The sequence below is a fragment of the Eschrichtius robustus genome, chromosome 1 (assembly GCF_028021215.1).
Source record: "Eschrichtius robustus isolate mEscRob2 chromosome 1, mEscRob2.pri, whole genome shotgun sequence".
Taxonomy (NCBI): domain Eukaryota; kingdom Metazoa; phylum Chordata; class Mammalia; order Artiodactyla; family Eschrichtiidae; genus Eschrichtius; species Eschrichtius robustus.
This window is the reverse complement of record NC_090824.1, coordinates 40338855-40353628: the sequence shown is the minus strand read 5'-3', so window position 1 is coordinate 40353628 and position 14774 is coordinate 40338855. Positions and strand designations below refer to the sequence as shown.

Here is a 14774-nt window from a genome sequence, read left to right as displayed (position 1 = left end):
AGAAATGTACTGTACTTCTGCTGAGGAAAAGGCTTTATTTCAACAGCTGTACTTCTGCTGGGAAAAAAGAAATAGTCATAAACTGGAAAATGTGAATATGTGTATTTTCATTGCAGAGAAGTGACTATTTGCTTAACTGTTCTAAATTTTACTTTGCCATAAGTACATGTTGTTTTACCAAAAAAAAAAAAAAGAGAGAGTGTATGTGTTTGTATATGTAAGCGTTGCCTATCTTCATGTAAATTTATACACAAACTAGTATATATGCTTTTTTTTTCCCCAGGGTCGAGTGGTTACACAACACTGTAATAATTGTGAAGTTCAGCTACTTTTAAATATGTTTATTGAGAAACATACATTCTTCTTCTTAAACTCTTTGAGCCTTTTAATCAGTTTTTCCCCAGATTTTTGCCATTCAGACTTGGCATTCATTTGTGTTCTTAGTTTTTGTAGGTCCAAGGAGAAAGTGAAATGTTTCCTGAAATATAAATAAGTAATAAAATTAACATGCACACAGAGTACACTCTATTCTTCATGGACATATTCTTGTTGGCTCTTTTTTAATATATACTTAATCTCTGGGGGAAACAGAGATTATTACTCTGTTAAACTGACTCTAAATCATCTGGGTTTCTATATACTTAAGCATTTAAGTTTAAACTCAAGTATTTACATATAAATTAGTTCTGTATTCTGTAACCATATTAAACATTTCCTAGTATATGATAGAAGGTTAATAAGATGTGGGGTTTTTTTTATAGTTATACGAGAAATGGAATCATTATTAAAATGCTATAAAAGTTCTTGGATCCTGTCTGATAGAATGTGAGAAATAATGCTAGCTTCAGGTTTTGATTGCATAATACAGATGAGCCCTGTTAATAAAATGGAATAAAAGTTATAAGCTTTGTCTCTTTAATATGCTTAATAGTTGCAATTGAATCTTTTCTCATCTGTTTTAGAGGACAACTTAAAATGTAACTCACTGTGCATTTTGTTATTGTTTTATAATAACGTGTCCAAAACTGTGTGTGGGAGGACAGTGGCAGAGAAAAGGAGAGAGAGGAAGTGAGACTTCTGGGGGGAGGTCTCTCTCTAGTAAGAAAGAACAAGTAATCAAACTTATTAGCTATACTTATTTATCTCCTGTATCTATATCAAATATTGCTAGACTAACCGCTAATGCCTTGGACAGGGGAATAACATTAAGAGTTTTGGCCAAACTTCAAGCAAAATTTCATTTATAAGTGGCCTATAATCAAGACCCTTTCTTTTGCCTAAATCGTTTGCCTTGGACTTGAAAGGAAACAAAAGATACCTAATGAGCTTACCAATTATTCTTCTCTACAAAGTTATTTATCTCCATTCCTGGTATATATCTATCTTTGAGGATAGTGCAGTAAGAATTAATCTTCCACATGCTGTCATAGCCCAAATGGACATCCGTATTTCTGGATAGATTGTTCTTTAAATGGGTAAAAATTATAGAATTCTAATAGGAACTCTTTTTATTCTGTTTGCAGCTATGTCATCTTATCTTTTAATTATTAAAACAGAGCTTCCTGCTGCTATTTCAGAATTTTTGTCTGGAGACCATAATGGGTAAGAAAAGATACTTCACATTATATCCATTCATTTATTAATTCAATAAACATATATTAAGCCCTTGTGGGAAGTAAAATAAATGTAGCCCCTGCCCTCAAGACACTTACAAATTAGGCAGAGGCAGAGTAATAGTAGAGAAGAAAACACTCTGCAGATGTCTGGTGATGTTCCATTATGTGCAGAGCACGGCGCTGTGAACCCTCTGATGCGCCAGTGTAATTCTTGCATTCCATGGGGGCATGAAAGGGCAGGACAGGTATGAGCTAGCTCTTGGAGAAGAGTAAAGGAGAAATTTCTGGATATGAAAGATTGGGTGGGGGATGGGGGAAGGCAGAAAGCACTGACAGTAAAGGTCTTAGAGGAGGGGAGTGGATAATACTGCTGCCACTTTTCAGCGAACGATAGTGATAAAGATAAATCAGAGTGATAACATTACAACATACTTGTGTAAGATCCTGTTATAAAGCATTATTAGAAAAAATTTGTTTCATTTCCTGTTGTTTAACAATATTATAAACAATACTAAACCATGTTACACTGCCCTTCTCCTTTCTTATTTTAAAAATACTGGGCAGCTCAATATCAAAAAAACAAACAACCCAATCCAAAAATGGGCAGAAGACCTAAATAGACATTTTTCCAAAGAAGATATACAGATTGCCAACAAACACATGAAAGGATGCTCAACATTGCTAATCATTAGAGAAAGGCAAATCGAAACTACAATGAGGTATCACCTCACATCAGTCAGAATGGCCATCGTCAAAAAATCTACAAACAATAAATGCTGGAGAGGGTGTGGAGAAAAGGGAACCCTCTTGCGTTGTTGGTGGGAATGTAAATTGATACAGCCACTATGGAGAACAGTATGGAGGTTCCTTAAAAAACTAAAAATAGAACTACCATATGACCCAGCAATCCTACTACTGGGCATATACCCTGAGAAAACCATAATTCAAAAAGAGTCATGTACCAAAATGTTCATTGTAGCTCTATTTACAATAGCCAGGACATGGATGCAACCTAAGTGTCCATCAACAGATGAATGGATAAAGATGTGGCACATATATACAATGGAATATTACTCAGCCATAAAAAGAAACGGAATTGAGTTATTTGTAGTGAGGTGGAGGGACCTAGAGGCTGTCATACAGGGTGAAGTAAGTCAGAAAGAGAAAAACAAATACCGTATGCTAACACATATACATGGAATCTTAAAAAAAAAAAAAAAAAGGTTCTGAAGAACCTAGCGGCAGGACAGGAATAAAGACACAGATGTAGAGAATGGACTTGAGGACACGGGGAGGGGGAAGGGTAAGCTGGGAGGAAGTGAGAGAGTGGCATGGACATACATACACTACCAAATGTAAAACAGATAGCTAGTGGGAAGCAGCTGCATAGCACAGGGAGATCAGCTCAGTACTTTGTGACCACCTAGAGGGGTGGGATAGGGAGGGTGGGAGGGAGACGCAAGAGGGAGGGGATATGGGGATATGTGTATACATATACCTGATTCACTTTGTTATACAGCAGAAACTAACACAACATTGTAAAGCAATTATACTCCAATAAAGATGTTAAAAAAAATATACTGGGTTCTAAAGACTATTGACTCATCTCTTTTTTATGGCAGAAAAAAACCCAGATTAATTATACTTTTCCTTTTACTACGTATAACATGAAATTTTTAGAAAAATAAACTTGAAAAGGCTAAATGAATCCTTTTAATTGTCATCAAAGTATTATATATAGTTTCTAAACCACACCACTAAAACCCGTCAGACTTTTAGATTTAAATGTTTGGTTGTTTTGCTCCAATATTTGAACTTGTTCTGGACTGCCGGGCAAGTTTTCAAAATTGAGTTTTAGATTTTACAAGTTGGCTTCCATTAAAGAATTCTACTTAGACAACTGCAAATACATATTTATAAGGAAAATATGGTATAGTTTAAATCTGAATAGGAACCATCAAGAATATGTGATTGAAAAAAGGTAAGTAGAAGTCCTTAATGATTTTTCATCATTGGAAGATACTGTGCCTTTGTATAGCACTTTGTATAGGTTTCCACATTCATTATCACATCTGATACAGCTACCTTGTTTTTTATTTTATCTATAGCTTTATCTAGTTACTTTTAAGTTTTTTGCTCTTATTTTGATAAACAGTTGCTAAATGACATACCTATGTAAAATTTGCTTTTGTATTTGCTGTAAAAATATTGAGGACAACTTCTATTACTCAAAAAGTTCTATGCAAAGAACAAACGTATGGACACCAAGGGGGGAAAGCGGCAGGGAGCAGGGTCGTGGTGGGATGAATTGGGAGATTGGGATTGACATATATACACTAATATGTATAAAATAGATAACAAGAACCTGCTGTATAAAAAAAAATGTTTTTTTAATTCTACGCAATAAATTTCTTTTATAATTTAGGGCTAAGAACTCAAGGCAATAAGAGGTGAAATAAAGAATGTTAGACTAAGAGTAAATTCTCTCCATTTCATATTCAGTAACCTCATGAAATTAATTTAACTTCTTTTGGCCATATAATTTAATTTTGGGCCCGAGGTTTCTTCATCTGGCACAATGGTGGTGCCAGTACTGCCTTCTTAACAAAGTTGTTGAGATGACCAAATAAGATATTATAAATATACATGCTTTGTAAGCTGATAGCATAGTGTAAATGTGGAGAATTAAGCAACTCCGTAATGTCGTATGTCAGTTATACCTCAAAAAAAAAAAAAAAAAAAGAAGGAATTCCAGTAATAATAACTATATAAAGGTAGTTCTTCCCTATTTGCTCTGACTGCCAGGAAGGTCAGAGTCATATTTGCATGTATTGCATAAACTATGTTAATCCTACTAGTTGTCACATGTGTTCTCCTTTTTCTTGGTCCTGAATTTGGTGACTTCTGTTTATTTTCTTTTTTATTGTCATATAGCACAAGGACAAAAATACATATAAAATTTTAGAAATAATTAAGGTAGTATGTGACAGAACTATTAAAACTTAGGTCTTCTTTTTCTAAAAGTGATACTTTTACCATAGGTTCATTTTAAATCAGTTGTCATTTACTTTATTGGTTTTTTTTCTCTGATTTGTTTAAAGAAACAAATAAAAATTAACTCCGTCTTATTCATATTAGTAGAAAATTGATAAAAATGTTATTTTTACATGTCAGAAATGAATTTTTACAACTGTATGCTTCAAAATACTGTGGCCAGTTTAAATCATCTCTGTTAGGATGTTTTAAAATTGCACATCTTTTTAACAGCCTCATCTTGTTTTAAATGTAATGTGTATTCACTTATTTTGGACTTCAAAGTTTTGAAAAGCGTTAGTAAGTGACTAATTATATTAATTGGTTAGAATGCAGTTAAATCATTAGTCTTTAAACCTTAATGCTGTAAAATAATTAAGACACAAATGTTATGGTAATTGATTTAACTATCTGGGCAGTTTATTTCTAGGTAGAGTTACAGAGCAATATTTCTTCTGTGAGATTAATCTGATATTGATATACTTTGAGGGTTTGAATTACAATGCATTGCAGTTAAGAATTTTCTGTTGTGCTTATTTTCTGTGTTATCCGTGAGATTTGATGTACCTTTGTGAAAAATAAACCTTTATGAAGATGTTATCAAGAAGAAACTATTTTCATAATATCCTAATTTCAAAAATTATTATTAGAAGTCAGAAGCTATAATACTGATACCAAATTTTTATGAGGCATCTATATTTTTCATAGAATAACTTATATTCAAAAAATCTATGGCTGTTAAAAGTTGGAAGCTCTCTGTTAACATTTAATGATCTTGTCAGCGGAATATGATTGACACAATTAAGTTGTCTTGCATTTGAGTTACATAATTGATATGGGATGTGAGTAAGATCCTAATTCAGAACATATGATACTCTTGTTCCATTCGAGAATGAAATTAAAGCAACTTATAAATAAATCTGGTTTTCATTAAAATACGGGAAAAAATCTGCATGCCAAAGCATTTGCAATACAGCTAAGGATCTATACTCTATATTTCATACTTGGAGCATTTTTATCATATAGGATTAAATCCACAGATCAAACAAGTTTTCCAGGAAGTATAAAATTTTTACTCTAATTCTTTTGGCTTGAAGAGAGTGTATATTTACAATAGATCACAGTAGGAAAATAGGGGTTTTGTTAGATAACTCCTTTTTCCCCCACTTAGGAAAAATTTTCAGGTTAGCATATTCTTCTAAAATCTTGAGTTATAAAATGTGCTTTTGCAATTTCTTTGTACTGGCTTGTATTTCTCAAGGTGGAGTTTTATTCTGTAAGTTTAATCATTTCTGTTCCTTGGAAAATATCCATTGCCAAGCACAATTCAGTTGACTGTGACAAGCACATGAAATTTAAACTAACTTTACTGTTCCTTACTGTATTGCCTTTATTTTTGATTAATGGTAAAGAAAAGCATTGTATTTATAATTGCCTGTATTAAGATAACTTAATAAAGATAAGAAATGATTAATATTAACCAGTAGCCAAACCAGGGACAGAGAAATTATTTTTTGCAATAGTTCTTTTTAATATTAGGAATTAAAAGTTTAATCCTGTGAAGACAGTGTAAAGAAATCACAATCTTGAGAAAAATGAGGCAGTATCTGAAAAAATACCATAAATTCCAGAGTGACTATTGAAGAATAGAGAGTATTTCCATTGCTTCTATTACTAAGATCATCATCATCCTTTTGCTGATTTTGCAGACATAGAATGAAGTTGTTGAACCAGATGATCTCTGAGGTCCCTTCTAGCTCTAACATTCCATAACTCTGTGATTCTGAGTTAACTGCTGGAAGGAGGTGAAGTTATCTTCTGGCCCCCAGTTCAGTGCTCTGGGCAGTCATATGGCTTCTACAGACATGAGTGAATTGTGATCTGAAATTATAAAGTTATAAAGTATATAATAGTGTATGTTATAAAGTTCAGGATTTCAAAGTGTTCCTAAGATTCTTATACAGGAGAAAAGAGTCTTTGGTCCTGAGGATTAACGTGCTCCCTTTGCCCAGCTCTCCCTTCGTGACAGCAGGGACAGCAGAATTAACAGATGGAATGTACTTTGGTGCGCCTCTGGGCCTTTTTTTTCTCCTTGCGCTGCAACTGTCTGAGTCTGTTTTGGGTCCCAGAAGGAGGGAGATTTCAGGCATAGAGCCCTGGGCTTTTTGCCAGCTTCAGAAATTTAGTTGCCAGGTGTTCCTCAGTGAGGGTTATTTTGAAGTTCCCATTTTCATATGTATTCAAGAGTGATTAGAAGATGAATACGCCGAGGAGTGTCATGTTGTATTTGTAATCTCTGCACGCTCTTAGAACCTCCTGCATACCAGGACTTGAGGGGCATGCGCAAATGCAGGCCCATTAGCTAGAAATACTTACGTGTAGGCTTTAGTTTCTGGCACGTGCATTTCCTAAAGGCATGAGTTAGGGTGGAGGAGGGTGAGCCGTGCTCACGCTGTGGCTTCTGCCGTTGCTCCTTCTCTTGTTCTGTTAAAGAGGAAGTTGTCAGCACCCAACAGTACCTTTTATCGTGTATCTTTTTTTATTTTTTGGCTGCACTGCATGGCGTGCGGGATCTTAGTTCCGTGACCAGGGATCGAAATCGCACACCCAGGGAAGTCCAATAGTACATTTTAAAGATGCATTAAAGAGGGCTTCTTCATACACCAAGGTGTAAAAGAGACACAGTGAATCATAAAGTCTGTGTTAGAAGCCATGGGCTGAAGCCCATGTAGAGGAAAACCTTTTCTTTCTTTCCTTTTTTTTTTTTTTTAAAGTGAGATATTTACATGTAACAACATTGTTTAAGTTTAAGGTGTCCAACGTGTAGATTTGATACACTTATGTACTGTGGTATGATTATCACTGTAGTGTTAGCTAATACCTCCATTCCCTTGTGTACTTATCATTTCTTTTCTGTAGTGAGAACGTTTAACATCCAGTCTCTCAGCAACTTCCAAGTATATAAAATAGTTATGTTAACCATAATCACATTGCTTTGCATTAGATTCCCAGAACTTATTCATCCTCTATCTGCAAGTTTGTACCATTTGATCAACATCTCCTCAGTTCCCCTACCCACCAGCCCCTGCTAACCACCATTCTACTCTGTTTCTACAAGTTCAGCTTTTTTAGATTCCACAAATATGTGATATACAGTATTTGTCTTTTTCTGTCTGACTTATCTCACTTAGCATAATGCTCACGTTGGTCTATTGATGTTATCACAAATGGCAAAATTTCTTTCTTTCTCATGACTGAATAATATTCCATTGTGTGTGTGTGTATGCACCACATCTTCTTTATCGATTCATCCATTGACAGACACTTAGGTTGTTTCCATATCTTGGCTATTGTGAATAATGCTGCAATAAACATGGGAGTACAGATATCTTTTTGATATCCTGTTTTAATTTCCTTTAGATGTATGCCCAGAAGTGGGATTGTTGGACCAATCATATGGTAGTTCTGTTTTTAATTTTTTGAGGAACCAACATACTGTCTTCCATAGTGACTGAACCAATTCACATTCCCACCAACAGTGCACAAGGCTTCCCTTTTCTCCATATCCTTGTCAATACTTGTTATCTCTTGTCTTTTTTCTTTTTAAGTTTTTTTTTTGATGTGGATCATTTTTAAAGTCTTTATTGAATTTGTTACAATATTGCTTCTGTTTTATATTTTGGTTTTTTGGCCACGAGGCATGTGGGATCTTAGCTCCCTGACCAGGGATCAAACCCGCACCCCCTGTATTGGAAGGCGAAGTCTTAACTACTGGACTGCCAGGGAAGACCCTCTCTTGTCTTTTTGATGATACCTATACTAACAGGTGTGAGGTGATATTTCATTGTGCTTTTGATTTGTATTTCCCTGATGATTAGAGATGTTGATCATCTTTTCACATACCTGTTGGCCATTCATCTATCTTCTTTGGAGAAAAAAAATGTCTATTTCCTCTGCCCATTTTAAAATTAGATTGCTTGATTTTTTGCTATTTAACTGTGTGAGTTCTTTATGTATTTTGAATATTAGTCTCTTATCAGATATACGATTTGGAAATATTTTCTTCCATTCCGTAGATTGCCTTTTCATTTTGTTGATTGTTTCTTTTGCTGTACGGAAGCTTTTTATTTTGATATAGTTCCTTTTATTTTTGCTTTTGTTGCTTGTGCTTTTGGTGTCATATTTTAAAAAAACTGTTGCCACGACCAGTGTGAAGAAGCTTTTTCCTTGTGTTTTCTTCTATAAGTTTTATAGTTTCAGGTCTTACATTTAAGTCTTTAATCTATTTCAAGTTAATTTTTGTGAATGCTGTAAGATAGATTTCATTTTTCTGTATATGGCTATCCAATTTTCTCAGTACAATTTACTGAAAAGACTTCTTTCCCCACTGAATATTCTTGGATCCTTTGTTGAATATTAGTTGACAGTATATGGGGTGGGGAGGGGGTATTCCTAGGCTCTCTAGTCTGTTCTGTTGGTCTGTGTGTCTATTTTTATGCCAGTACTATATTGTTTTGATTACTAAAGCTTTGTAGTATAGTTTGAAGTCAGCTTTGTTTTCTTTCTCAGGATTGCTTTGGCTATTTGGAGTCTTTTGTGGTTCCATACAAATTTTAGGATTGTTCTATTTTGGGAAATAATGTCATTGGAATTTGGTAGCGATTGCGTTGACTCTATAGGTAGCTTTGGATAGTATGGACATTTTAACACTATTGATTCTTCTGATCCATGAACACAGACTGGATATCTTTCCATTTGTCTGTATCTTCAATTTCTTTCATTTAAGCCTCATAGTTTTCAGTGTACTAATCTTTCACTTCCTTCGTTAAATAGTCATAAGTATTTTATTGCTTTCATGATATTGTGAATGGGATTGTTTTCTTTATTTCTTTTTCAGATATTTCTTTGTTAAGTTTATAAAAACACAACTGATTTCTGTATGTTGATTTTGTATCCTTCAACTTTACATAATTTGTTGATTAGCTCTAACAGTTTTTTGGTTGCAGTCTTCAGGATTTTCTATATATAAGATCATATCCACAAATAAAGACAGATTTACTTCTTTTCCAATTTGTATGCCATTTATTTCTTTCTCTTGCCTGATTGCTCTAGCTAGGACTTCCAGTACTATGTTGAATAAGAGTGGTAAGAGTAGGCACCCTGGTCTTGTTCCTGATCTTAGAGAAGAAGCTTTCAACCTACAGCCTTTATTATATTGAGATTTGTTCCCTCTATATCAAATTTGTTGAAGGTTTTTATCATGAAAGGATATTGTATTTTGTCACATGCTTTTTTTTTTGCAGCTATTGAGATGATCATATGATTTTTATCTTTCATTCTATTAATGTGCTATATCATGTTGATTGATTTTCATATGTTGATCCACCCTTGCATCCCATGGATAAATCCCACTTGATCACAGTGTATGATCCTTTTAATGTGCTGTTGAATTCAGTTTGCTAATACTTTGTTGAGAATTTTCACCAGGGTTATTGGTCTGTAGTTTTGTTTTTTTTGCAGTGTCCTTATGTGGCTTTGATAGTAGGGTATGCTGGCCTCATAAAATGAGTTTGGGAGTGTTCACTCCACTCCAATTTTTGGGAAGAGTTTGAGAAGTATTGGCATTAATTTTTCTTGAAACGTTTGGTAGAATTCACCAGTAAAACCATGGGTCCTGGGCTTTTCTTTGTTGGTGGGTTTTTGATTACTGATTCAGTGTTCTTACTCATTATTGGTCTGTTCGTATTTTTTAGTTCTTCCTGATTCAGTCTTGGTATATTGTATGTTTCTAGGAATTTGTCCATTTTCTTAATTTAACAGGCAGTGGGAGACTTTGGCTATCTGGTAGTGAAAGGATACATTATAGCCAACTGGAAATTCTGAGAGCATCTACCAAATGACTTGAAAAAGTAATACCTATTGTCTTTGATGCTCCCAGCGCTCATATTAGCGTGAATTTTAGTTTGTTACCATTGTGCATGTGTATATATGCATATGTTTCAGTGTAAAAATATGACAGCTACAATGCAGAAAATTTAGAAGAGAAAGCAAATAAAAATTATGCATAATACCATCTCTTACCTAATCACTGTTATCATTTTATTTCCTTTGAATTTTTCCCAAAAAGCGTTTTTCAAACATAGTTAATAATATTTATTTTGTATTTCTATCATTAGTAGTTTCTATTTTACTAAATGTTTTTTTCAAAAGCTGCTTAACATTCCATTGAGTGTGCTTTTTTAAAAAAAATTTTATTGGAGTATAGTTGATTTACAATGTGTTAGTTTCAGGTGTACAGCAAAATGAATCAGTTATACATATATCCAATAAAAATTTTTAAAAAAAAGAGTGTGCTGTTTTTGACATAAACATTTTCTATTGTTAGATATATAGGATTTTACCTCAACTTTCTAATATTATAATGATGTTGTAGTCACAGCTTCATACACGTAGAATTCTTTATATTTTAGATTATTCTCTTAGAGTAGATTACCACATTTTTATTGTCCTTTGTACATATTATCAATGTTTTTCCAAAAGATAATGCTAATTGACAAGATCACTAGCAATGTGTGAAGTACCAATTATTCCACATCCTTGAATATTTTTTTTAAATATTTTTACTCATTTAATTTCTATAGCCTTATTATTTATTTCTTTAATTAGTGCCAGAGATTGGATTTTTCTTCATGTGTATTTACTAGTTGTACTTCTCTCATGAATTGTTTAATTTTTATGTACTAAAGCAAAGTCTTTACTATTAAAGTCTTGGGGAAATTGTCTAATTTTTAAAAACTTCAACACATGTATTTTTATATAGAAAAATTAAAACCATGTATATGTAACCAGTAAATAAAATAAAAATTTCTCCGTGCTGCTACATAGAAATATCCACTTTTGGTATTTTAAGTATATCTTTCTGACTTTTTTAAAATGTGCATCCATTTTTTTTTAAATAATCAAAGACACTATCACACTTTTAATCTACCGTTTCTTGTTCATTATTCTATTGCTTTTATATGAAAAATGTAATATGTTTTCTCCTGGTAGTTCATGCCCTTTCCTGAAAATTTGAAAAATATGGAAAACTATAAAGAAGAAAAAGTACCCATCATTCTACCACCCAGGGATAATGGCTATCAATATATTGCAGTTCCTTTCCATTTTTAATGAATCTATATTTTCCCTCAAACTTGTTATCATACTAAGTATATTTATGATATATTCAGTATATTATTATACTTATAAAATGTTTTTTTTATGATTGTCCCATAGTCTCATAATTTATTTTAAAATTGTCATGGTCTTAGATGTTTGTTTCCAATTTTCATTATTTTAAATGTTTTCAGTAAACATCTTTTTACAAAAATGTTCTTATTGATGATTGTTCTCTTATTTTTAATAGTCATTTGTTAAGTGTCAAATATTTTAAGGCTCTCAGTATCTATTGCCAAACTGCTTTCCAGAAAGGTAATTTACACAGTTCATACTTTCACTAGTTTTGTGTACATCTCATCACTCTTCACTCACATTGTCTATTATCTTACTTTAAAATATTTGCTAATTTGGTAGTTGAAAAATGACATCTCATTGTTTTGATACATTTTTAAATGTGAATTCATTAACAAGAATAATAGGATCCCACAAGAACATATTTTAACAAAAAGAAGTAGGCTTTTCCTAATGGTTGGTTGTAATGGTTATACCGTATGAGTGTGTGTGTGTGTGTGTGTGTGTGTGTGTGTGTGTGTATAAACACAAACACTGAAGTCCTGTGCCTAAAATAGAACTTTTTTTCCTAATAGGTCTTGGTATCTTGATGGAGAAACACTGCTAATAATCATTTGTGTTGCCATTGTGTTCCCTCTCACACTTCTTCCTAAAATAGGTAAGTCTTTATAGAAGAGGACATAATTTGTTTAGAAGAAAAGAAAAAGAAAGAAAGAAAATAATATTAAGGGGCTTTTAAATTTCATAGTACCACATTTTTAGCAGAAGGTGGTTGTGAATAATTTTGAACTTGGACTTTTAGGTTGTTCAGCTTTCAGCCCTGCCTAGTTAACCTATTACTTGGTTTGCAGTAGTATTTCGTCTGCTCCACTAAAATAAAATCTTTACAACGGAACGTTAAAGAGCAGCCTTTCCTTACAGTGTACCATTAGTGGTCAGCCAGTTCCAATCCTGCTGTACAGAGCTACATAAATGATCTGTGACAGATAGTTGGAATGTTGTTATTCTCAGCCGTAAGCCCCAGATACCAAGCACTGTAATAAAAAACATGCCCAAGATGTATAGCTTTAGCTGCACATTAGGATCACTTTCCTTATAAATTGCTTTTTATTTTACTGTTATTTTACAGGCTTTCTTGGCTACACAAGTAGTTTATCATTTTTCTTTATGGTGTTCTTTGCTCTTGTGGTAAGTTTAAAATATAGTGTATTGCTTATCTCCTTACTAAAATTGAACTCATTGTGTTAATGTCTTTTTTTCTCTTAACTCTGTTTTGTGTTGGGAAGGTATCCCATTTTATTTCAACGTGTTATTAAAAGCACTTTTATTCTGCAAAACTGTTTCCTTCATTGTATCTATTTTGAAGAGGCTTAGCTAGAATAGCATTTCAAATTCAGTTTCTCTTCTGGTTAACTAGAGAGGAGAGCATACTAATTCTGTTAAAACCTTAGATGGAGTATAATTCTTTGGCTAGGTGTATGTATCCATTTATTTCTGTACAATATTGTGTGTGTATGTGTGTGTTTTGGGGGATACTCAAGCATGAGAATCAGGCTGGTTCTAATCCGTAAAATCAATTTGGTCCTAGTCATCTTAATTTTTGAAACTTTGTTCCATTAACGAAACCATAGCTTCAGGGGCTTAACCGTTGATGAGATCTAGTAAGAATTGGAGTGCCTGAATTCTATCTGGTCTGGTTTATTCAGCGTGGTTAAGCTCTCATGAAAAGCCTGCTGCAAAGAAATCTTTTTTTTTCACGTGTGGAATGTTTTTTTAAATTAGCTCATTTTTGTTATAACGTAGGAAATATATCTCTCAGATGGTAAACTTTATTCTAATATTTATAAAATAATTTAATATAAAGATAAGAGCATTTTTTTTAAAAGATAAAAGAATTTGAATTTCTTATTTTTTTTTTTATTTTTATTTATTTATTTATGGCTGTGTTGGGTCTTTGTTTCTGTGCGAGGGCTTTCTCTAGTTGCGGCAAGCGGGGGCCGCTCCTCATCGCGGTGCACAGGCCTCTCATTATTGCAGCCTCTTCCGCTGCGGAGCACAGGCTCCAGACGCGCAGGCTCAGCAATTGTGGCTCACGGGCCCAGTTGCTCCGCGGCATGTGGGATCTTCCCAGACCAGGGCTCGAACCCGTGTCCCCCATATTGGCAGGCAGATTCTCAACCACTGCGCCACCACGGAAGCCCCTCATTTCTTTTTAATTCATCTAAAACAGATTTTAACATTCCAAAGACTGTATTTTTGTGTGAAATTTTGGAAAAAAAATCCTTTTTCTTTTTGCTTAGCAGTTTATTCCATAGTCAGTCTGTCAAACCTTAAGTAGGATTAAACATTTTAAACTTGCCAAGATACATACCTAAATGGCTTGATTAAACTCTTAAAATCATAAGCTTATTTAAACTCTACTTTGTTACTGAGAAATGAATGAAAGAAAAATGCCATCCAAAAGAGCAAGACAACACATCATTCGTTAAACCATATAGAACCAGATTTCCAAGCTGTCAAAACATTTAGGATGCATTTAACTTAGGCTAAACTATCTTCTGGGATACAAGGATAAAACAACTTTAGATTATTTAGATGAAGTGAAAGTGACCCTGGTTTCAGTGTACAGAAATATTTATACTTTAATGAATGCTCTTAAAACTAAAAATACTTAACAGTGCTTACATTTAATCATTTGTTGAATTTATCAACATTAAAATCATTGCCCTCCCCTGCAAAACTTGCCCAACTTGTATCTTACAAGTAAGTGAATTGAACATACACTTTTAAAAATAAATAATCTATTGCTAATAATTCTTTTTTTCATTTCTAATATCCTACTGGTCTTATTTATTTATTTTATTTTTTTGGCTGCATTGGGTCTTCATTGCTGCG

The 14774-nt window shown here is 33.5% G+C and overlaps 1 protein-coding gene across 6 annotated transcripts in view; it reads left to right on the top strand.

Annotated features, from left to right (window-relative positions):
• Positions 1-14774, top strand: part of SLC38A6 (solute carrier family 38 member 6) — a 63240-nt gene that overhangs the window by 30863 nt on the left and 17603 nt on the right. For all 6 annotated transcript variants that reach the window (XM_068544468.1, XM_068544459.1, XM_068544478.1 and 3 more), the window contains 3 exons: positions 1524-1602; positions 12455-12537; positions 13009-13067. In XM_068544468.1, the coding sequence (XP_068400569.1) occupies positions 1524-1602; positions 12455-12537; positions 13009-13067 (221 nt within the window). The remainder of the gene's footprint in view (positions 1-1523; positions 1603-12454; positions 12538-13008; positions 13068-14774) is intronic.